Source organism: Mesocricetus auratus, unplaced genomic scaffold (assembly GCF_017639785.1).
Source record: "Mesocricetus auratus isolate SY011 unplaced genomic scaffold, BCM_Maur_2.0 Super-Scaffold_100013, whole genome shotgun sequence".
In the NCBI taxonomy this organism is placed as follows: domain Eukaryota; kingdom Metazoa; phylum Chordata; class Mammalia; order Rodentia; family Cricetidae; genus Mesocricetus; species Mesocricetus auratus.
This window is the reverse complement of record NW_024429196.1, coordinates 75,253,227-75,275,351: the sequence shown is the minus strand read 5'-3', so window position 1 is coordinate 75,275,351 and position 22,125 is coordinate 75,253,227. Positions and strand designations below refer to the sequence as shown.

General features: G+C 53.1%; 1 protein-coding gene across 2 annotated transcripts; it reads right to left on the bottom strand.

The window, feature by feature from the left end:
• Positions 1–7,402: 7,402 nt before the first annotated feature.
• Rgs14 (regulator of G protein signaling 14) lies at positions 7,403–21,787 on the bottom strand. Of its 2 annotated transcripts, XM_040756033.1 has the most exons (16): positions 21,558–21,787; positions 14,092–14,113; positions 13,680–13,858; positions 13,283–13,375; positions 13,061–13,204; positions 12,582–12,725; positions 12,352–12,463; positions 12,015–12,127; positions 11,277–11,480; positions 9,355–9,426; positions 9,186–9,262; positions 8,841–8,967; positions 8,671–8,752; positions 8,517–8,563; positions 8,324–8,438; positions 7,403–8,100 (listed from the first exon to the last, which is right to left on the bottom strand). In XM_040756033.1, the coding sequence occupies exons 1-16, from the start codon at positions 21,600–21,602 to the stop codon at positions 7,961–7,963; spliced, it is 1,716 nt and encodes a 571-aa protein (XP_040611967.1). In that variant the 5' UTR covers positions 21,603–21,787; the 3' UTR covers positions 7,403–7,960. The 2 variants fall into 2 exon arrangements, with proteins under 2 accessions (XP_040611967.1, XP_005078515.2); XM_005078458.4 differs by lacking the exon at positions 9,355–9,426 and having other exon boundaries at positions 21,558–21,785.
• Between the last annotated feature and the right edge of the window lie 338 nt (positions 21,788–22,125).

Genomic DNA, 22,125 nt, shown 5'->3' with positions numbered 1-22,125 from the left:
ATGAAGCCAGCTGTCCTGAAACTTGGTATGTAGACCAAGCTGGCCTTGAACTTACAGAATCCTGTTTGCTAAGTATGACACATGTATGGATGTGCCTCCCTTTGCCTTAAGTGCTGAGGTGAAAGGTATGTGCCATCAAGCCTAGCCCATTTGCTGTTTAAATACATGATTTGTTTTTTTTTTTTAAGATTTTTATTTATTATGTATACACCATTCTGTCTACATGTATGTCTGCAGACCAGAAGAGGGCACCAGACCTCATTACCATATGGTTGCTGGGAATTGAACTCAGGACCTCTGGAAGAGCAGTCAGTGCTCTTAACCGCTGAGCCATCTCTCCAGCCCATATACATGATTTGTTATAAGCAAAGTTTTTCAGTAGAACCTAAAGTCTAAGAATAATCAAGGAAAGAAAAGCCAGAATTTGAGACCACTTTTCCATAACCTGGATTGGTTTTCTTGAGTTAAGACCTGATCACATGACCCAGGCTAGCCTTGAACTCACGATCCTTCTGAGTATCAGGATCACAAACTTTGAGTCTGGGTTGACTGGTTCTGTGGTCCCACAGCTCTGCTCTCTATCAGTGCTGTGAACGCTCCTGGTTCCTCTCACAAGCGTGTCACTGGTTTAGTAAATTCACAAGCCTTACTGTGGGTCAGCACAGCGCTGGAGGTAGGAGACAGAAGTGGCCATTCCTTCCCAGAATCAGGGCCACAGCAGCTGTGAGGAGCACGGTCCTGATGGCCACTCTACACTCCACAGTCATCTGTTGCCAGGGACTCACCAGTGGGCTGGCTGACACGACAGGGATGTGTCCTGCCATGAAGCGAGAGCAGTCCCTTTCCTGGCCTCCTGCCTTTGTCCACCTGTGGAGAACCTGATTCGTCTTTGTTTTTGATACAAGGTCTCACTACATAGCCTTTGGCCTAGAACTTACCATATAGACCAGGCAGGTCTCAAACTCAGAGAGATCAGCTTGTCTCTGCCTCCAGGTTCTGGAATTAAAGATACTGGTCACTACTCCCAGTTTGGAGAGTCTGGACTTCAAAGTGAGTTGTCCGGACCCAGCCTAGAGTAGGAGGGTCTGAGAACTGTCCAGATGGAGAACACGAGCTCCTCTGTGGGTAGAGGCTGATCCGATGGGGTCACAGCCCAGCAACCTCTATGTAATTATTAATCTTGTGACCCCAAGCTCTGGTCATTCATTTATGACAAGGCCAAAGTCTGGTCAAAGTAGCTGAGGCTGCTTTGAGTTGTTGGGGGTGTTGTTGTTGTTTTGTTGTTGTTTTATGTGTGGTTGTTTTTTTCTTCACCTCCTCCTGCACGTCCCTCCTCCTAGGGCTCAACCCTGACCATTGCTGGTGGCAGGGTTCAGGCTGGAGAGTGAGGCTGTGAACAGTCTGCTCTCTGCTGCAGTCCCAGGCATCTTCTTCCCCTGAACTTGGAGTTCTAGCTACAGATTTTAAGTCCTGGGCTCTATGCTCTCAGCCTGGATCTCAGCCAGGTTCTTTTTTTTTTTTTCTTAACGGTTCTTACTTAGTTTTTCATAATCATAAACTTAACTCTGCAATCCAGCTAGACTTGGAGGGGAATGAGGAAAATATGGAACCCAAAGAATTTCAGTGAGAGCAGAGACTACAGGGCATTGAGAGCAGATGGGGTGGGGGGGTGCTCTCCTGAGCTACAGAGGGAATAGTCAGGTGGGTAAGAAGCCCATGAGTCAAAAGAATTAGAGTTGCCCACAGTCGGAAACGGTGATCTCTTGCTGGTCTTGCGGTTCCTGGACCTGAACGCTCCGTGGCTTCCACAATGTTCATGCCTTCTTTCACCTTCCGAAGACCACGTTTGCCATCCAGCCTCTCAGTCTTGACGGTGCAGGTAAACAACTGGGACCCATTTGTGTTTGGTCCAGCATTTGCCATGGACAAGATGCCAGGACCCGTGTGCTTCAGGATGACGATCGGCATCTGACTCAACGGCACCAGCCATGTTAGCTCCCCCTCACCAGGCCCTTCGTGTCCTTGTGGAAATGAACTCCACCTTCTGCAGCCCTCAGAAGCCAGAGTCACCTGACTACTAGCCCAGGCCCCCCACAGGGGTAAGGGTGGCTGACCCAAGGAGCAAAGTTCACTGCTGTGTCTGCATATCGTCAGCGGGGGCTCCAGGTGAACAGCTAAGGCCCCGCCTGCCTCCACGAAGGACCAGAACTAAGGTCCTCGGGTACCTTCCCCCAGTCCAAGGAGCTGCAGAAGGGCAGGAGAGAAGCAGCGAGACTGTCTGGCATTGTCCTGGAGCACAGGCGTTGGGTTCCCCAAATGTTCTCAAGAAAGTCCTAGCTGTTTAGTCCAAGACCTCCGTAAGGAGGGTATTGTCAGGATGTAAAATTGGTAAAAATTAAAAAGTGTGTGTTCTTTCCCTTCACACTATGTACTGGGTAGATGAAGCCAATGCCCTTCATGGCATCCCTTCTGGGGAGGTGGACAGCTCTGTACCACCTTCATGGCATCCCTTCTGGGGAGGTGGACAGCTTTCTACCACCTTGTTCGAGGACCGTTGATTCAGTGTAGGTCAGCGGCAGTGAAATAGCTCCCGTGGGTTAACAGAGCTGGTAAGAGAGGAAGCTGTGGGTCTGGGTTCCTCTTCCTGAAGATGAGGTCTGCCTAGGCTGGTGAAGGCCCAAGACCCTGAGGGTTCAAGGAACACAGCAACTGGGAATGGCTGTCCCACAGAAGTAAAGATGAACTCCTGGGATTTCTTTATATAATAAAGCTATTTAAAATTGCATTTGTGAGAAAATTAAAGCTAAACTGAGAATCTTCTTTGACCACTATTCCTAATCCTGGTACCTTTCTCAGTCTCCTTGATCAGTTTTATACTTACAGAAAATTCTTTCCTCTCTGTACATTCGTAAGCGTGTGTTTGTGTTTTATATACAGATACAGTATGGCTTGAATGTGTCTACTAAATGTTTATATTGGGAATTTGGTCCTCAGTGAAGCAGTGTTGAATGGTGGATTTTAAAATTTTTATTATTTTTCGGGGCTAGAAAGATGGCTCAGAGGTTAAGAGCACTGACTGCTCTTCCAGAGGACCTGAGTTCAATTCCCAGCAACCACATGATGGATCACAACCATCTATAATGAGATCTGGTGCCCTCTTCTGACATGCAGACAGAACAGTGTGTATATAATAAATAAATCTTTATACAAATTTTTATTATTTTTCTTACTTTGTTTATTTTTTTCAAGACAGGGTTTCCCTGTGGCTTTGGAGGCTGTCCTGGAACTCGTTTTTGTGGATCAGGCTGGTCTCGAACTCACAGAGATCCACCTGCCTCTGTATTCCGAGTGTTGGGATTAAAGGCATGCACCACCACTGTCTGACTTGCGCTGACTGTCTTGAAACTCACTCTGTAGACTAAGTTGGCCTTGAATTCACAGAGATCCACCTGCCTCTGCCTCCCAAGTGCTTCTCTCTCTCTCTCCTCTCTCCTCCCCCCTCTCTCATTTTTTTTTAGACAGAGGCTCACTCTGTAGCCCAGGCTTGTCTGGAAATCACTATGTAGTCCAGGCCACCTGAACTCACAGTCTCTCCTGTCTTAGCTTGCCTCCCAGTGCTGGAATTACAAGTATGGGCCACATCTGAGAGGCAGGATTGGGGGAGAAGTGATTGGATCTGGGGTCGTGAAAGGATTGATCATGTGTAGACTGATGGATTATTTTGGGAGTAACTTGGTTATTAAGCAGCTCTCTGGCTAATGTTCTGTCTCTCCATGTAATGCTCTTTACCATGTTACAGTTTGGCAGGAAGGGCCTCACTACGTGCCAGAGCCATGCTCTTGGACTTCCCAGATTCCTGAACTGTGAGGTAAAGAAACTTCTATTCTTATTTTATTTTATTTCTGGTGCAGAAGATTGAAGTATGCTAAGCCTATGCTTGACCACTGAGCTACACTTCTCCAGAAACTCTCATTCTTTTGTTGTTTGTTTGTTTGTTGGGACAAGTTTTCTCTGTATAGCACTGGCTGTAATGGCACTCACTCTGTAGACCAAGCTGGCCTCGAACTCACAGAGATCCACCTGCCTCTGCCTCCTGAGTGCTGTGAATCAAGGCGTGGGCCACCACTGCCCAGCTTGTTTTATTTTTTAAAGATGTATTTATTGGGCTGGCAAGATGACTCCACAGGTAAAGCTCTTGCCTCCAAGCCTAATGATCTGAGTTCACCCCAAATGATCCACACGGTAGAAGGAGAAAACCCAACTCCTGCAAGTTCTCCTCTGACTTCCACAAGCATCTATTAAACATTTTTAATTAATTAATTAAAAGGAATACTTGTGTCTGTGCGCACAGATGGAGGTCACAACAATGTCAGGTGTCTCCCTCCATCACTCTAGGCCTATTCCTTTGAAGCGGGTCTCTCTCTCTCTCTCTTACCTGGGACTCCCATTTTCTCAGCTCTCCTGGAAGCCAGGAAGCCCTGGTGCTTCTCCTGTCTACTTGGATTGGAGCTGGGGTCACAGGCACATGCAGGACGCCCAGGCTGGTACATGGGTGCTCAGATCTGACCTCTGGTTTTCAGGGCTGCACAGTGAGGGCCATTAACTAATGAGTCATCTTTCCAGCTCTACTTCTGATTTTTTTTTTTTTTTTGGTTTTTACGAGACAGGGTTTCTCTGTGTTGTTTTGGAGGCTATCGGTCCAGCCCGGCCTCGAACTCACAGAGATCCGCCTGCCTCTGCCTCCCGAGTGCTGGGATTAAAGGCGTGTGACACCACTGCCCGGCTACTTCTGATTTTTAACAGAAACTCCTGACCTACCTCCAGGACCGAACAGCAATATCAAAATGCTCTCCCCTAAATGACAATGGCTCATTGGGTGCCTACATCACACAGGCCTCCTGGGACCATGCTCCTGCATCCAGCAGCCTGAGAGTTAGTGACACCCCAGGTGACAGTGACAGTTCTTGTTACTTTCCCGGTGCAGTTTAGCTTTTATCTCCATCAGATTGTTGTAAGAACAAAAATGAAAAAAAGGTTAGGATGTATCCAATCTAGCAGGAGATGAACTTTATGCTGGCTCTCTCTGCTTTCATCCAGCCATAAGGGTAACATGTATCATTGTTGACTCTGTAGATGTTCAGGGTTGAGGGTGAGGGAAGCTTGGCCTGTGGGGTGCACCAGCTTTGGGGAGACAGTCCATTTCTCTTTTGTGCTCCCTCCTCTCTCCCTGGAGCTCATGGCAGAACCTCTTTACATTTGTCCAAGAAAATTAGAGGGAAGTTCTGTGAGTGACAGGGAAGAGATAGGGGTTGTTGTATGGGGCTGTCCTGTGTGAACCAAACACTCACCATCTTCAGGAGTTATGCTAAGCCTGCTGGTGAAGATAATCGAAGTCAGGGCCATTGGCTGTTTATTTCCCTCATAGAAGTGGGGGAAGGCATGGGGCCCTCATCTGAGTGCTCAGCCACACCTCCCAACCATTTGTGTGCAATTCTTCCCTAATAGAGTGGATCTTGGGGGAGGAGGCTAGATGATATAGATGCTTAAAGAATGAAGGGGCGGGGCTCCATCTACACAGCCACAGGGAAGCTATCATTCCTCGTGGGTGCAGGCCTTCCAGAGTGTCTGATTAAATAACCCTTGCTCCTGGAGGAACTTGGGGGAAATTATTCTTGGTTCTTGTTGGGCCTTAAGAAGAGGGTAGATGTTGTTTATGTTTTTCCCGGGGAAGTTATTTTAGCAAAAGGGATTTGTCTTCCCTACTCCCGGTGCCTGCTGTCCCTTCATATTTTCCTGAGCCTATTCCAGACTACCAAGATGTTCAGTAAGGCAGGCTCCTTGTAGTCGCGGGTCTTGGAAACCTACCTCACAGTAGCAAGCTCATGTTCCCAGGAAGAGTTTAGTGAAAGTCAAGGAGTGACCATTCCAGGTGTGTGTGATGTGTGGTTGGTTATCAGCCACCCACGTCCTCTCCTGAGTGGGTTTCTTCTGTGTGCAAAGCCTTTGTACAAATGCTCAGAAGGTGGTAGAAAATAACAACATAATAGGGATTAAAATAAGAGTATTTATTTTTATGCATGTGGGTGGTTTTGCCTGTGTGTTTGTCTAGACACTGTGTGTGTATAGTGTTCATGATGTCACATTCCCGGGACCTGGAGCTACAGATGATTGTGAGCTGCCCTGTGGTGAGAATCAGTCCCAAGTGCTCTGGAAGAGTAGCCAGTGCTCTGAACCATGAAGCCATCTCTCCAGCCCCGGGATTACAATTCTTATCAGAGTAGCTTCAGACAACCACATCTGAGCCAAACTCTGTCCATGTGGCAGAAATCTGAAACCCCCAGAGGAAGGCAGGGTGGGTCAGCATAGCCTGCTGATCTACCCTGAAGATTTCAGGGTTTTTGTTTTGTTTTGTTGTTTGTTTGTTTGAGACAGGGTTTCTCTGTACTGCTTTGGAGGTTGTCTTGGAACTCGCTCTGTAGACCAGGCTGGCCTCGAACTCACAGAGATCCACCTACCTCTGCCTCCCGAGTGCTGGAATTAAAGGCATGCATCACCAAGGCCTGCCTGGCTATCCCGCAGATTTCAAGGATAACCAGTCAGACAAGAGGGGAGAGCAGGAGGAGGTCCTGGTGGAGGGGTCCCTCGCCTGTGTGCAGGGCTCTGTCCTACCCCTCAAGTCACCTTCTTCCTCTCAGCACCCACCTTCCCGGGTGGGAGCATGCTGGGCTTCTCTCTCTGCAGGCTGAGGCTGGCTTTCTGAGAAGCCCTCCCCCTGGCTCCCCGCCTTCCCTGGCTGCCGGTACCACCCAGCTGAGCAGATGAGAAGAGTGCCTTGCCCAGTCCCACATATAAGCTTGTGATGCACCCTAAGGAGCCCTCGGTGATGGATGTAGAGATACAGCGAATCCCTGATAGAAACAGGAACAGCAACAAAAATTCCTGTCCGAGGACACTGTAGAGCAGCTGTAGGCACAGCTGTAGAGGAAGATGTCTCTCTCCCCCTCTCCCTTTTTCTCTCCTCCCTCTCCCCTTCCTTCCCCCTTCCCTCTCCTCTCCCTCCTCTACCTTCCCCCTCCTCCTCACCTTCCCTTCTTTCTATCTCCTCTCCTCCCTCCCCCTTCCTTTCCCTCTCTCTCTTTTTTTTTATTTTTTATTTTGGTATTTCAAGACAGGGTTTCTCTGTATTGTTTTGGAGGCTGTCCTGGAACTCACTCTGTAGACCAGGCTATCCTCTCCCTCTTTTTACCTCCTATATTCCATGCCTTAGGAAGAGAGACTCTGAAAACAAAGTTGGGAGGTATACAGTGAGGTCCCCAAGAACTTCCTGGCCTTGATGACAGAGGCAGTGGGGGTAATAGGACCACGCAGGGCAGAGTGGCACACAAGAAACACACCTCAGGGCTGAATAATAATACTAATAATAACAATATTATACATCCAGGACAAACCCAGCTGCCCCAAGCCAACCATAAAATCCTATGTACAGTCTATGTGAACGGAGGGAGGGGTTGCCCACCAGCTCTCCCAGGATTTACTTATATCAACGCTTTAAGGAGGGGCCAGCCCCTCCTCCTGCCCAGCTAAAGCTTAGAAAAAGCTGAGGAGGCTGGCCCTGCCAAAGTCACCCCCTTTGTGTTCAGTGTGCTTATGCCGAGAGGCTAGGCTGGCCTCTCGCTGTAAAGAATGGGTAGGGGAACCTATGAGAACATGTAGTCACATTTCGGGAGTGTGGGTCCTCTGAGTTCCCCTTCCACCCCCTTCCCAGCTCCTTCTGTGGGCCTGCCCATAGCAGAAAGGGGCCAGGGACACTGGGCACAGACAGGGCATGCAGAGCAGACCCATGGCATGCTTGGTCCGCCCAGGTACCATGCAGCCAGCCCGGACTGTTACACAGGTGTCAGAGGGCTGGGTGGGCAGCGGGGTCTGAAGGGCCCTTCCTGGGCTGGGTAGTTGATTCAGTCTATGGCGGAGCCTCCTGGGAGCCCGGCCTTTGGGAAGGAAGCTGCAGAAATTCTGGAAGTACCAGGTCCTCTTTGCGAAGAAGTCCCCTCTGGTCATGGGCCCCGCTGCTCTGCACGCGGTTCAGCAGCTCCACCAGGCCTGGGGGCAGCCACAGAGTCAGGAGACCCATATGGCCAGAGCACCTATGCTAATGCATCGCCTTTCCGCTGCCTGCTACGACCTCAGCCTGACCCGACCAGTATATTCCAACTCCAATAGCCCTTAGCCCCAGCCTCAGCTCAGGTCTCTGATGCCACCCTCAGTGATCTTCAACCCCAATACCACTTCCCTCATCCCTCTGACCCCGCGACCCACAGTGCACCTTCAATGTCACAGGTCTGCCGTTTCCCCATAGAGCTCCTGGCGTCTTCCACCAGCAAACTGGGAGGCAGCGGAGCAAGATGAGTGTCCTTGTCCCGGGTTCTAGGCAGGCAACCCTGCAAGAAAGTGGGGTTAAGTTCACAACCCGGAGGGAGGGAGCAGAGGTGGAAAGAGACCCTGAGGTTCCCCGTTACCTGGCTGCGGCAGGGAGATGGGCTGCGGGCTTCACTCATCTTAGCACCTACAACGGAGAGCACCACCGCTGGGTTCCGCCTTCCTCTCACAAGCCCTGCCTCCTGTGCCAGAGCCACACTGGGAAATCAAGTCCCAGGGTATAACATCCCTTACCTGGAAGGATGTCCAAAACCAGTGTCTGTGAGGCCACCGAGCTCACTAGCTTCTCAAAATCCAGCGGCTGCTTCTCCCCTGGCTACAGAAAGAGGTTAGCAGCCTACGAGTCAGATCGCAACCCCACCCCCACCCCCACCCCGACCCCGACCTATGACTTCGTCTCTCACCCGATGCAAGGCCACTTGTTCCAGGCTCAGGCCGTGTTTTGCCAGGATGGGCTGCAGCGCCTCCTGCAGACGCTTGGTAGGCTTGGCTGAGATCCTCACCACACGCTCCAGGTTAGCTAACTCCAGCCTGTACAGGACCCTAGAGCTGCAGAGTGGTGGAGACCCAGGGGGCCCCTTTTCCCAAAACGAGCCCCGAGGGGACAGAGCTGAATTGGGGCGGGTAGAGCAGTTAGGGGGTGGGACGTTAGCCTAGGGGGTAGAGCTCCCAGATCAATGGAAGAGAGCTGAGATCTGGGAACCTTAGACAGCTGGAATCCAGATCAAACTTTGGGGTACAGCACTCACTGGAAGGTGATCCTGCTTTCCAGTCGCACTTCCTGGTCTGCCAGCACTGTGCAATCCTGATCCAGGACCAGGGCTTTCTGCGGATGCCAGGCAGGGTCTAAGAATCCCCTCCCGCCACCCTAAGCCATGGGGGGGGTGGGATAGGGAGGGAAGGATACTTGGAAATCACCTTCGCTTCCTCCTTTGGCTTCTGGTGTGGTACCCTAAGGAGCAGAAGCACTAGCCCATGGGTAACAGAAGGCTAGACAGGCAGATGGGGGAAGGACCAGCAGAGTTAGCCTGAGAAGACCAGGGCCAAGGGGTCATAAGAGCGTAAGATACCCGGGGCATGGCGGCATGGTGGTGCACATATTTATTCCCAGTATTCTGCTCAGAGACTGGAAGAATTCAAGGCCAGCCTGGGCTATATAGCAAGTTCCATGCCAGCCAGGACTACACAGTAAGACCCACACACACACTGAAAAAGAATGGGGGCAATAGGGAGGAGAGGAGGCAGGGAAAACTGCAGTAGGTAGGTAAAATAAATGAAAAAGAATGTTATTAATAAAATAAAAAAAAAGAAAAGGGAAGAGCTGGGCGGTGGTGGTGCACACCTTTAATCCCAGCACTTGGGAGGCAGAGATGCCTAGACAGATCTCTGTGAGCTCGAGGCCAGCCTGGTCTACAAGAACGAGTTCCAGGACAGCCTCCAAAGCCACAGAGAAACCCTGACTCAAAAAAGAAAAAAAGAAAAATAAAAGAGAAGGAAAGGAAAGAAGGAAAAACGGAAGATGCTTGGGAATCGGAGGGGAGGCTTGGGAAAGGATCCAGTTTGGGGGTGCAGGGGGTGCGGGGTTTGCATGAAACAGGGTTCTTCTCCTTCCTACCACCTGTTGCTAGCTGCCGGGGCCCTGTCTCTTGTTTCCTTAATGCCTAGGTCAGCCCCCGCCCCTCCGCACACAAATCAGACCAGGAAAATGAAAAGCACACAGTAGGTACACAGACAAAACTGCTGTCTGTACCAGCCTAAGACTTAAGGGAGGCCTTCAAAGGGAGCGGGGAGCCTCTCCCAGACAGAGGGCCTGTGCTGCGCCACAGGGACAGGTGGCATGTGGGTGGCGAAGCTATATTTGGCAGGCACAAAGGCCCATCTGGGCTGTTGGCAGCTGTTCTGATGGCCTAAGAAATTGGGCAGACTACCTCCCACCCCCTCCCGCACCCCAGGTCCTGCAAGCGCCTCCTTCCCTCCCTCTGCCTGGAAGTCCTCTCTCTGTGGTTCTTCCAGACCCTCTGCTCGGGCCTCTTCAGCTGCTGCCTTCTGACAGGCATGCCCGCCTTCCCCAGAAGACTCGCTCTGGAGGTCTGACCCCTGACCACCTCTTGTCTGGCTAACCTCAGCCTGAGACTAGTTGACACAACCTGGCCTCCAGTTCTGACCACACACCCTGCCTACCTCTTCTGGTTTGGATAAATCCCTGTCCCTTCCACTGGAATGCAGCATTGTTCCCTGGGTCCCCTTCCAAAATGGCTTAAAATGAGTTTCCCTGGGGCTGGGGAGATGACTCAGAGGTTAAGAGCACAGGCTGTTCTTCTGGAGGACCTGAGTTCAATTCCCAGCACCCACATGGCAGCTCACAACTGTCTGTAACTCCAGGTCCAGGGGACCTGACACCTTCACACCAATGCACATAAAACGAATTTAAATAAGCTATTTTTAAGAAATGAGTTCTCACTTGCACTTAAAGGAGGAGTTCTGGGATTAGGTTCATTGCAGACTTCTGATGAGAGGTGGGGCCCCCAATGGCAGCTTTAGGGGTGGGCCTGCGGGGATGACAGGGTGAACTGTGGGAGCGGAGGGAATTCCCAGTTCTAGCGGTACGCTCTCCCAGGACTACCTCCCTGAAGCCCTCAGAGTGGGGCGATGGGTAAAGCTGGGAACCAGGCCATGGGGTGGGCTTTGTGTGAGTGGGTATCTGCGAATGAATGAGGAGTTGGCGCTGGCACCCGTGCAGACTTGGACTCGGGGGTTGGGATGGAGGGGGTGAGACAGAGAAGATTAGGAAGAGAACTGACAGAGAGGAGGCTTGCGTTGGGGCCGGGCTGTGCTCGCACCTGTTCATTGCCCACCAGGTAGACCTTGATGTCAGGCAGAGAGAGGCCTCTCTTCTCACAGATGCCTGTCAGCATGTCGCGGATGGTGAGGCCCGGTCGAGCCAGCGCCAAGGAGGCTGTGCCATCTGGCAGATACACGCAGCAGTACTTCCCTGGCCGGATTTCACTCTCACCCTCGCCACTTCCAAGGCTCTTTCGGTGGCTCTGGTTGCGGGCAAGAGCAGAGACTGTGTGTACACAGGGACGCTGGACGCTCTCCGGGACACATACGTGCACACGTGCGTGAGGGCGCACTTGGAGGCAGGTGCAGACGTGCCCCAGGAACTGACGCACGCACGCTCAAACATGTGGACACAGGAGGCAGAGGCAGACAGACCTCTGAGTTTGAGGCCAACCTGGTCTACAGATTGAGTTCTACAGCAGCCAGGGCTATGTATAGAAACCCTTGTCTCAAAACAAAAAAATAAACGTGGACACTCAGGGAAAGGCCCACTAACTAACCACACACACATCATACAGTGTACACCTAGGCGCCCTCACTGACAGCTAGGATGTACACCCACGATGTGTACAGAGATCACTATGGAGCATGGAAAGAAAGAAAGGGTAAGGTGATTGCTTTGTGTAGTAAGCTAGGAGTTGGAGTGTAGACATCCTCTGGGAATGCTGGGAACCCGTGAAGGCAACTGGCAGTGGTCCTAACAGAAAGGCTCCTTGATCCCCTCAAATGCCGCTCACCTCAGATTTGCTGCTCACAAAGGCAAGGAAGCCTAGGTCCAGACTGGCCGAAGAATTCAGGGACCCCTGAGATTCTCGTCGCGGCGCCAAGTTCATGGCACCACCCGTCATCTCTAAGGGAAAGTCATTAATGAAGCGACTTTCTTCCCCTCGCCCTCCCTCTGATAAGACCCTCCCACTTGGTGGGCCTTGTTTGTAGCCATCCTGCAGGGACAGCCTCCTGGAAAAACCAGGAGCGTTTTGCCTTCTTGCAGACTACGGGTCAAGTATGAAGAAGAGGGCGTTCCCAAAATTGGCCCAAACTCCGTGGCCACACCATTTCTGGGGATGGCCTCACCTCTACGAAAGGACTTGCGGAGAGGGCGGCCACTGGGGCCCTCAGCGAGCGGCAGCTGCCCCAGCTCCTCCACGCCCACCGGCAGCGACTTCCCGGGCTTCAGCTTCGGCTTCTGGGGGCACAGGGATTCTCTAGCGCATAGCGGGGTTCTAGCCCAGCACGCGAATCTATGCCTGGGGACCCTTGCGCAGTCCCCGCCCAGCCTCCTGCCGCCCCTGTCCGCGCCGCACCTTCCTGGACGTGTCGGGGCTCCCGAGGTGCGAGGAGCCGGGCTCCCGCAGCGGGCGTCCCTCGGCCTCGGCCAGCAGGCACTCCTGGTACAGCGGGGATTTGACGAAGCGCGCATAGCTGTCGAACTTCATCAAGTTGAAGATCTGCGCGGCCAGCGGGTACGGAGGGCGATTGGCACCAGGGGAGGACGGTGGAGGGCTGGATGGGTGGGTTCTGCCTGCGCCTCCTGCGTCGTCGCCAGCCCAGGCAGGGGAGCCCCACCCCTGCTCTCAGTCCCCGTCCTTCACCTGGAGTCCGAGGCCCTCCCCTACTCTTGACCCCGCCCCAGTCCATCCTCCGCTTTCACCGTCCAGCGCCTGCCCTGGCCCTGCATTTGGCTCTGGTTCTGCATCCAGTTTAGCCCCTTCCCCTCGGGCTCGGACTGCGCCCCAGCATCTGGTCTCCCTTCTCAGCCTGGCCTTGCCCTCGGCCCCCTCACCTGAAGCTGCTGTGCCCGGAACATGTCGGGCCGGGGCTGGGCCAACACGTCTTCACTAAGCCAGGCCTGTCGGTCGATGTTGACCGGGCTCAGCGCCTGGCTGGACAGGAACTCATGGTAGATATTATGGGCCTCCTGGGATAGCTGGGGGATGAGGGAACGGAAGAGGTCAGCGGGCATGTCCCAGGCCCTCACCCCCCCCCGTCCCGCTTTTCTCTCCACCTGCTTGGTGTCACTGGCTGGGATCTGCTGGAAGCGCTCGCAAGCTTTCCAGAAAGTTACATTCTCTGCGCTGAATTCCTTCTTCAGGAACTCCTGGCATGAAGAGAAGGGAAGGAAGGCTTCAGACAGGGCTGAATCAGGGGCGTGTTCTAAGACTGGGACAGACACCGGGCCAAGAGACCAGACAGACAGACAGATGGTGCCAGATCATCGAAAGAAAATGAGAAGCAGAGATGAGGACGAGAAGGAAGAGTTCCCAGTTTGGTGGTGAGAGGAAGGATGCCAAAGGCAGGCTAGACGAGGGACCACAGAGAGAAGTGGCGCTCTGACCACCCTATGCCATCTCCAGATCACATGGCGCCTGCCTCTCCCCCAGCCCCACCCCCACCCCACTTACAGTGAAGTAAGCCAGGCCCAGTGGGTCTTGCAGCAGCCGCTCAAAGGACAGGGCCCAGCTGGCCACAGGCTGATCATCCGTGGAGAAGGGGCTGCTGGGGCCACTGGGGAGGCTGTGGATGCTGAGGGAGCTGCCTCGGCCCTCACTCTGGCCCTGGGAACTCGCTGTGCTGGTCAGTTCTGCAGGGAGATGGACAAGGAGCAGCGAGCTTTTTCCTTCCTAAGCCTTTGACCCAATCCCCATTTCAGGCAAGCATCTATACTCAGGGACATTGCCTGAAAGACCAACAAGTGTCAGGGAGTGTCCCTACGCCCTTCCCCCTCCCTCCCTCCCTCCCTGCCATGCCCTCCCTCCCTCCCTCCCTCCCTCCCTCCCTCCCTGCCATGCCTCATCCATACAGGCTATCACTCACCTCCATCAGAGACAGCCAGAACCTAGGAGAGACCCAAGGTAGAAAATCAGGATAGAGCTCTAAAAGGAGTTCCAAGTCAACACACTGGGTCCAGCCTCCAGTGAGCTGGAGCCCTGATTTCTGCCTACGGAGTCAGACTGGATGTCTCCAGATAGTTGTCACTGGCTAGGGCTTCGTGCAGGCTGTCCTGACTCCTTTCCCATCAAGTGCCAACCACCGTGTCCTGGGACTTCCTCAGGGTACTTTCTGGTGGCCCGTGGCTCCCTCTTCTCTCAGCCCTTCTAGGTAAGTCCAGGTATGCATAGGCTTGCCTCTGCCAGGTACGATTTGTATGAATTTGGGCACATGTGGTGTGACAAATGACAGCCTCCCCAAGGAGCTGTGTGCACTGCATTTATTCCCCTGCCAATGGTACAGTAAGGGCCCTGCCAGCCCTGTGTTGTTTCTGGAGCTAACTGCACATGTTTCTCCTTCGGGGGCACTCATCCCACCATGCCTTGAGCATGGCATGGGATGCTACTTTTGTGGCACAGAGTAGTGTCCGTCAGACTTTAGCAGAGCAGTGGCCAGGAGGACCTCCTCTAGCACTCAGGCTAAGTAGCCAGGGTGGGCTCGAACTCTCCATTTCCAACAGGCTTCTGGGCAATTCTGGTGCTGGTTCAGAGGCCATGACGTGAGTAGCACTGTCATCCATGTCAACTCCATTCTCTCCCACAATGCACACTAACTCTGACTCCTCTGGGAGTCTCAGTCACTGGTGAAGCAGAACGGCCTCCTCACCTTGGAGTAGTTCTTGCCGTGGTTTCTTCTGGTATCTTTTCTACCTTCCCAGAAGCCCTCCCGTGAACCCATGTAGGGTAGACTCCTGTCTTGGTTCTTTCTGTTCTGGGCCCTTTGTGCCCCACCCCAACGTTTCGTTCCAACCACACACAGCCAGTTTCCTGCTAAAATCTGTCTCCAGACGCCATTAGCCGCTCAAACTCAGACAGTCTCAGATGGACACCTTTCTGGGCCCACTGTAAAAGTCCTGAAACAGTTTCCCTGTATGCTGTCCTTTCCATTGGTTAACTCCCAGCAGTCCAAGCCCCATCACCTCCGACATGTCAGTAGACCCTGCAACAGAGCTTGCATCCTCACTGGAAGTAAGCCTAGGAAAGCCTCCCCCATCCTGTTCTGTGTTCTTCAGGCCTACCCTTGGGGCACCTAGGTCATGCGGGAGCCAGGATTGGTCTGCAGGACACTCTAGGATATTATTTGACCTACATGGGCCTCCTAGGTTTAAAAATAGGGAGATTTCTCCCACTGGTTCAATTTCCCTACCTCCCCTTTAAGAGTGATTGAGGCTGGGGCTGTCATGAGTGTCTTCTCAGAGTAGCAAGGTTGACTGGCCCCCTGCAGCCAGTGGCCTTCCCTACAGGGGATTCTCATTCCTCTCAAAGGATTCTGGGGCCAGGCTGACATATCCATGTTGGGAGGCAGCGGGAAGCGAGGACCACCGAGACTGCTTGAATTCAAATTTCCTGCTGTGGGACCTTGGGAAGAATACTCTATCACTTTTACCTTAGTTCATCCTCTCTTAAAATTGGGCAAATAATGGCCCTGACTTCAAAGGATTGTTTCAGCTGAATGAGTTAAGCACACAAAAGGAACTCAAAACACTTTGTGGTGTTTAGTGAATGTTCTAGAACATTACAGCTACTGTCGTTTCACCAAGATTCATGGCTGCTGTTGCCAGGTGTCTGAGTTTGCTACCCTGCAGGACAGCAGAGAGCACAATTGTGTGGGCTCTCAAGACAAAGAGCACAATTGTGTGTGCTCTCAAGACAAAGAGCACAATTGTGTGTGCTCTCAAGACAAAGAGCACAATTGTGTGTGCTCTCAAGACAAAGAGCACAATTGTGTGTGCTCTCAAGACAAAGAGCACAATTGTGTGTGCTCTCAAGACAAAGAGCACAATTGTGTGTGCTCTCAAGACAAAGAGCACAATTGTGTGTGCTCTCAAGACAAAGAGCACAATTGTGTGTGCTCTCAAGACAAAGAGCACAATTGTGTGTGCTCTCAAGACAAAGAGCACAATTGTGTGTGCTCTCAAGACAAAGAGCACAATTGTGTGGGCTCTCAAGATAAAGATTCAAATCCCAGCCCTGCTGTATTCTTGCTTTACAAGCTTGCATGGGGGTTGAGCAAGGCCGGGGCTGAGTGAGGGACCCCAGCACCCCACACTCTGGGCCCATCCCTGCCCCTCCACACTCTAACTCACACACATCATCATTAGAGTCTTCTCTCCCGACCAAGGCCCTCACATCTCTCAGCCTAGGAGAAAAATCCTGATTCCTAGGAGCGGGAGACCCTTCAGGATGCGTGAAGTCCCCTGGCAACCTGCTGTTTTCTTCCTCAGCACCTGCCTGTACCCCTGCCTGGTCTTCCTCCCCCAGCTGCTCTGCAGCTGCAGCTTTGTTGGTAACTTAAAGCCTGTGCTGTCCTCCCCCTAGCAGCCCCGCCCCCGCCCCCGCCCCGCCCCGCCCCGCCCCGCACACGCGCCCCAGTACACGGCCATACCCTCTTCAAGTATCCTTAGCCTTTGTGTGGCCTTCCAGTCCCAAATCTACCTGCCCCTTGCAGGTAGCTCTCTCTGGACAGGAGTCCTTGACATTCCCAAAAGGGAACTGAAACCAGATGTACTAGGGTTTTGTTTGGCTCTCAGAGGTCTTTATTTCTATATCATCTTTAATTAAATGTCTGGCCTTAAGTAGGGTTGACTCTCAGATTTCTCCAGGCCCCTCCCTCCCCACTGTTCTATCCTGGACTCAATTCCTCGCCAGCCTCAGCGTGGTTGCTGTTGCCTAGTTACAGTTAAGCCCTACCTGTGCCTGACTAATGAGCCCCTCCTCCTCTCCTCCACCCCACACAGTCAGACTTGTCTGCCCCCCGCACCCCTGCTTCCTGTTTTGCTGTTTCCTCTGCCTGAGAACCTGCTTCTGCAGCCCCTGGCGCTGCTCCTGGATCCCTCCCCGTCTGTTGTCTCCAGGGCTGCTCTCCACCCTTCCCACCCCACTGCCCACCCGTGTCGGGGTCTCTCATCGCTGCAGCCTGGCAGCTCCTGGGGGGCAGATCGTGTTGGGAAGGGCGTCTGTCTGAAATCCCTGCTCTAGGGGCATCCTCTTCGACCCTACGCTCAAGCACCTTTAGGACTAAGACGCTGGCCCAGGTGCCCGCTCCATGCTTGGGCGCGGCCGTCCCCAGTCCGCTCCCATGTCGCCTCCTGAGGCTCTTGGCCTCCTTGGCTGTTGAAGGTGGAATTGGGACAAAGATGGAGAGGAAATCTAGAGCTGGGCGAGAGAAGGAACGGCATCCAGTTCTCGCCCAGTCATTTGCACATCTGGAACGGCTGATTTTCCCTGAGCCCGTCTTCCCCCCGGGGAACATGAGGCTCAGCACCCCCAGCACCTGGGGGCGGCTCTGCGTCTGATTAGGACACACCTTGGTCAGGGGCAAAGTGGGATCCAGAGCCACAGCTATGGCTTGCACAGGCTCCAAGATGTGGGGAAGTTGGGTTCATTAGTTCTCACCTCTGCTTGAGGTGCCATACTGAGTGAAAGGAGGAAAAGGGGAAGAGAGGATGAGGAAGGGTGTGGCAGCCAGTGACACTCCCAACCAAGTGGGTGTGGCTTCAGTTTGTCATGCTTCGTTCCTAGGAAGTGGCTCTAAGGGAGCTGAGGACACTGAGGAAGCCACCTCACGTTTCCTGACCCAGCTGTGTTAGAGGCAGACGACCCATATTATTATTATATTTTTTTTAAGATTTACTTATTAGAGCTGGGCGTTGGTGGCACACACCTTTCATCCCAGCACTTGGGAGGCAGAAGCAGGCGGATCTCTGTGAGTTCGAGGCCAGCCTGGTCTACAGAGAGAGTTCGAGGGCAGCCTCCATAACAATACAGAGAAACCCTGTCTCAAAAAGAAAAAAAAAAAAAGATTTACTTATTGTATACAGAGCTCTGCCTGCAAGTCAGAAGAGGGCGCCAGATCTCATTACGGATGGTTGTGAGCCACCATGTGGTTGCTGAGAAATGAACTCAGGTCCCCTGGAAGAACAGCCAGTGCTCTTAATCTCTGAGCCATCTCTCCAGCCCTCCCCCCCAGTTCATATTCTTACTCTACCCTCAACATCTCTGTCCTCTGCATCAAATATTACTGCCCTGATTTACAGGCGAGGAACCCAAGGCCCAGAGAAGTTATGGAGCTGGGAGGTAGCCGAGCTAGTATTTGAAGCAGGGTTTCACTGTGTAGCCCTGGCTGACCTGCCACTCACTGTGTAGCCCTGGCTGGCCTCTGACTTCTGGGGTCCCACCTGCCTCTGCCTTCTAAGCACTAAAGGCATATGTCACTGCACCGGACTTGTCACTTCCATTACAAATAGGGAGATTGGAAGACCAGGGCCTGTAGCCCTGGGATACAGATGAGCAAGGCCCAATGACTCCTCTTGGACTGGGCCCCTAGAGGATTCAGATCTCAAAGAGAGAGCAACCGGCTGATGGGCACCTCAGACTTTATCCGCAACTCTTACTCATTATTTCTCACCCATGTCCCTTGTGCCTTCCAGAGTCCCTGAACTGTGATCTCGTTCTCTCTAGGGAATGTCTACACAGCATTAGGTTCCTGATCCTGTCAGCCTGAGCCAGCTCCTTGGGGCTGTCCCCAGGACTGCACCCCTGCCTTGCCATCCCTGACCCTGAGTTGGACACCAGGGACATAGAGACACACGAGCTTCTTGTAGGTCTCTTTGCCGGTGTCTGTTGGGGGGACCAGCACTAACTGAGTTTCCGGAAAGAGGACTTGACTAACTTGAGGTTAAACTCATAGACTCCCTCGGGGTGTCGTGTCAGCAGCAGCCATGTGTTTTCCTGTCTGCGTGCCCCCCCAGCTCCCAGCTCCCCCTCTAGCTTGCATCCCCTTTAAGGACCAACCACAGCTGGGCGTTGGTGGCGCACGCCTTTAATCTGAGCACTCGGGAGGCAGAGGCAGGCGGATCTCTGTGAGTTCGAGACCAGCCTGGACTACCAAGCGAGTTCCAGGACAGCCTCCAAAGCCACAGAAAAACCCCGTCTCGAAAAAAAACCAAAAAAAAAAAAGGACCAACCATCTTCCACAGTGTCAGCAGTTGATGGAGAAGATGGCTCTTCTTGCCAGGCTCCTCTCAGGCTTTCTCCAACCCTGAACTAGGCTCTTCCCCAAAGCAGACATCCCCCAGTCGTCGTCACTCATGTCTTTTGTGCCTCACGAAACTGCGGCCAGCTGTGGGCTGCTTGGGGGACGGGGACTTGGGTCTTAAGTGCTGAGGGTGGGACAACCCAGAGCAGCCCCTGAGTGAATGGATGAGTGCACTCATGAAGTGACAGCTGGTCCTGTGTGAAGACTCCTCTGGGAGGGGCTAAGAGCTCTCTCTGAGTGACAGGTCTCGTCTCAGCTGCTTGACAAACTGAATGCCAGAAGGATAAGGCTGTTGACAGCAGGGACTGTTGGAGGATGGGGAGGGACCAGAGCCAGACGGTGCTGGGGGACTCAGTGGGTACGTGAACATGGTGACCCTTCTACTCACCAACATATCAGTTGCGTTCCTCTGAGCCTCCCCCATGAGGGAACAACCAGACACCTTACCCACAGACCCTTCTCCATGCACATCTACACCCTAGTCACCAATGCCTGTCTTCCCGTCCCTGCTCCAGCCAAGAATGGCCTCATAAAGCTGCCTGGTGTCCAGCAAGTAAACATCTGTGAGTCATGGGGTCTCTAGGGTCATACCGAGTTCAGAACCAATCCAGGAAAGATAGAAATAAACATGTGTGACCGTTCCTGAGAGGATCAGGGCAGGACAAGGGGCAGAGCTTGTGTCACCCTCTTCACTATGAATGACTTTTGCATAGAGAAGCTATGGGCTGACACAGGAGGGGCAGGCTGGGTCTGTCTCCAGCCCCCTAAGCTGGCCTGGAGCTCTGGGTTCTGGCCCAGAAGCATCAATCCAGCTACTCTCTGGGGGAAGGGGGGGGTGCTTGAGCTATTGCTCCTTGGCTCTGTGGCCAGGACACCTAGGGAAGGACAAGCCAAGTGCCATGGCCCCCCGGGGTGGGAGTGCAAGGGAGACAGGCTCTCCTTGGACTTCCTAAGTCGAGTTGGCAGTAGAAGAGTTGGGATGAGGGCCGAGCCAACTTTTAGGACCGGTCTCCCTTCTTCGTGATGTTGACCGTAAAGGGCTGCTGGACAAGAGATGGACACTGAGCCGGGCGGTGGTGGCCCACACCTTTCATCCCAGCACTCGGGAGGCAGAGGCAGGAGGACCTCTGTGAGTTCGAGGCCAGCCTGGTCTACAGAGTGAGTTTCAGGACAGCCTCCAAAACAATACAGAGAAACCCCAGTCTCGAAAAACAAAACAAAACAAAAAGAGATGGAGACTGATCTTGGGAACTGGAAAGTAGGGGTGGGAACTAGGGTGTCTTGACTGTTTAGTGAGGTGTAAAATTCTTAAAGAGGGTCTGAAAATACAGGAACTTTGGGGCTAACATTTCCATAGCCTTCAAGGGGCTCAGATTCATCATGCCACTTAGTAAACAGGACTTTGACCCATCCCAATCTCATTTTACAGATGACAAAATAGGAAAGGACCTTTCTTGGGGAGGAACAACAGAGCTAGAACTGGATCCTAGGTCACCCTGGACCCACTGGCTTTGTCCCACGCTACTAGGCTGGACCTTTAGGACAGGGGCTACTGGGATATTGTGTGATCTCCCTGGAGTTGTTCAGTGACTCTTCCAGGTCCCTGACAAGAGAAGGGAGGCTCAACACAGCCTGCCCCATTTGCTGAATGAATGAGAAGAGCCAGGAACTCTGGGACAGCTGTTTTCGGGGTTAAATGGCCTGGAGAAAGAGTAAGGGGATGGCTACAGCCCTGGGCTACCCTATTCTCAGCTACACACCCTCCTTCCTGGAAGCTGGGAATAGAGCAGGCAGAGCTGTTCCTCCTGTCCCATCCTTACTGACCATCCTGGGCAGCCCAAAGAACGCCAGTTCTAGCAGGATGCCTCTGGAGCAAGTTGATGTAGTCACCCGTCAAGGTCCGCTCTTAACCTTATCTCGGGCACCCAGAGCATGTGGTGAGGAGAGCAGGGCTGAGGTCCAGAGGCATAGGGGCTGGAGCACTTGTAAGAGTGAGCATGGGGAACCTGAGCCTGTGCCCTCTGTGCTCTGGGCCTGTCCCTAGGGTTGCACTAGACTCCTAGCAGGGCAACTGGAAGGGTCCTGGGGTGACAGCACCAGGTCCCACTGTCAGCAGCTGTCTGTACCCAACTTCTCCAGCCTGCTGGCAGCCCCCGGGGTTACTCCTCAACCCTGCCGGGCGGGCGTGCCTCCTGAACTCCACCCTGGGTGTGCCCACCCCCTCCTTGTGGCTCTGGCTCAGAGCCTGCACTCACCATGCGCCCGTTGGGGACACCCAAGTGCTTGGGCTTCCCTGGCATTCTGCCGCTGATCACAGGTCCCCGCCACGGGGGGCCACCCACCACAAGGATTGTGGAAGCACCGATCAGAGCTCTCGGGTGGCAGGCAGGCAGTGGAGAGAGCTCGCTCGGTTCCTGCGGGCCCTCACATCCTGAAACACCCGCTCACTACCTCTTTTCTCTACCACAGGAAGTGTCTCTATAGAAACCAAACCACAGAAAGAAGCAAGGTCTAAGAGAGCGAACGCCTCTTCCTACTCGCATACACACACGTTCACGCACACACACACATGCCGCCAACGCACACTTGGTTGCACCCCATGCAAGCACCAACAGACAGCAGGAGACTCTGTGTGCCCAGTGAGGAGCCTGGAGTGTTCTGCCTCAGCCTTGGAACTCCAAGGCTATGTGTCAGCACACAGAAGTGCACACCATACAATTATGCACTTTCGTGCCTGGGGTTCCTGTGGACATGGTGACATGTGCCCTGGGTCCTGGCTATCCACATATGTGCTTCATCCAGCACACATTTACCCCTTAGCTA

Bases quoted from the DNA above. Each gene is read 5' to 3' on its own strand.
- Rgs14 (XM_040756033.1), bottom strand. From the start codon at position 21,602: ATGCCAGGGAAGCCCAAGCACTTGGGTGTCCCCAACGGGCGCATG. The intron at 13,859-14,091 runs GTGAGTGATAGC...ATCTCCCTGCAG, and splicing joins TCTGGCTGTCTCTGATGGAG to AACTGACCAGCACAGCGAGT. The intron at 13,376-13,679 runs GTAAGTGGGGTG...TCTTCATGCCAG, and splicing joins TGGGCCTGGCTTACTTCACT to GAGTTCCTGAAGAAGGAATT.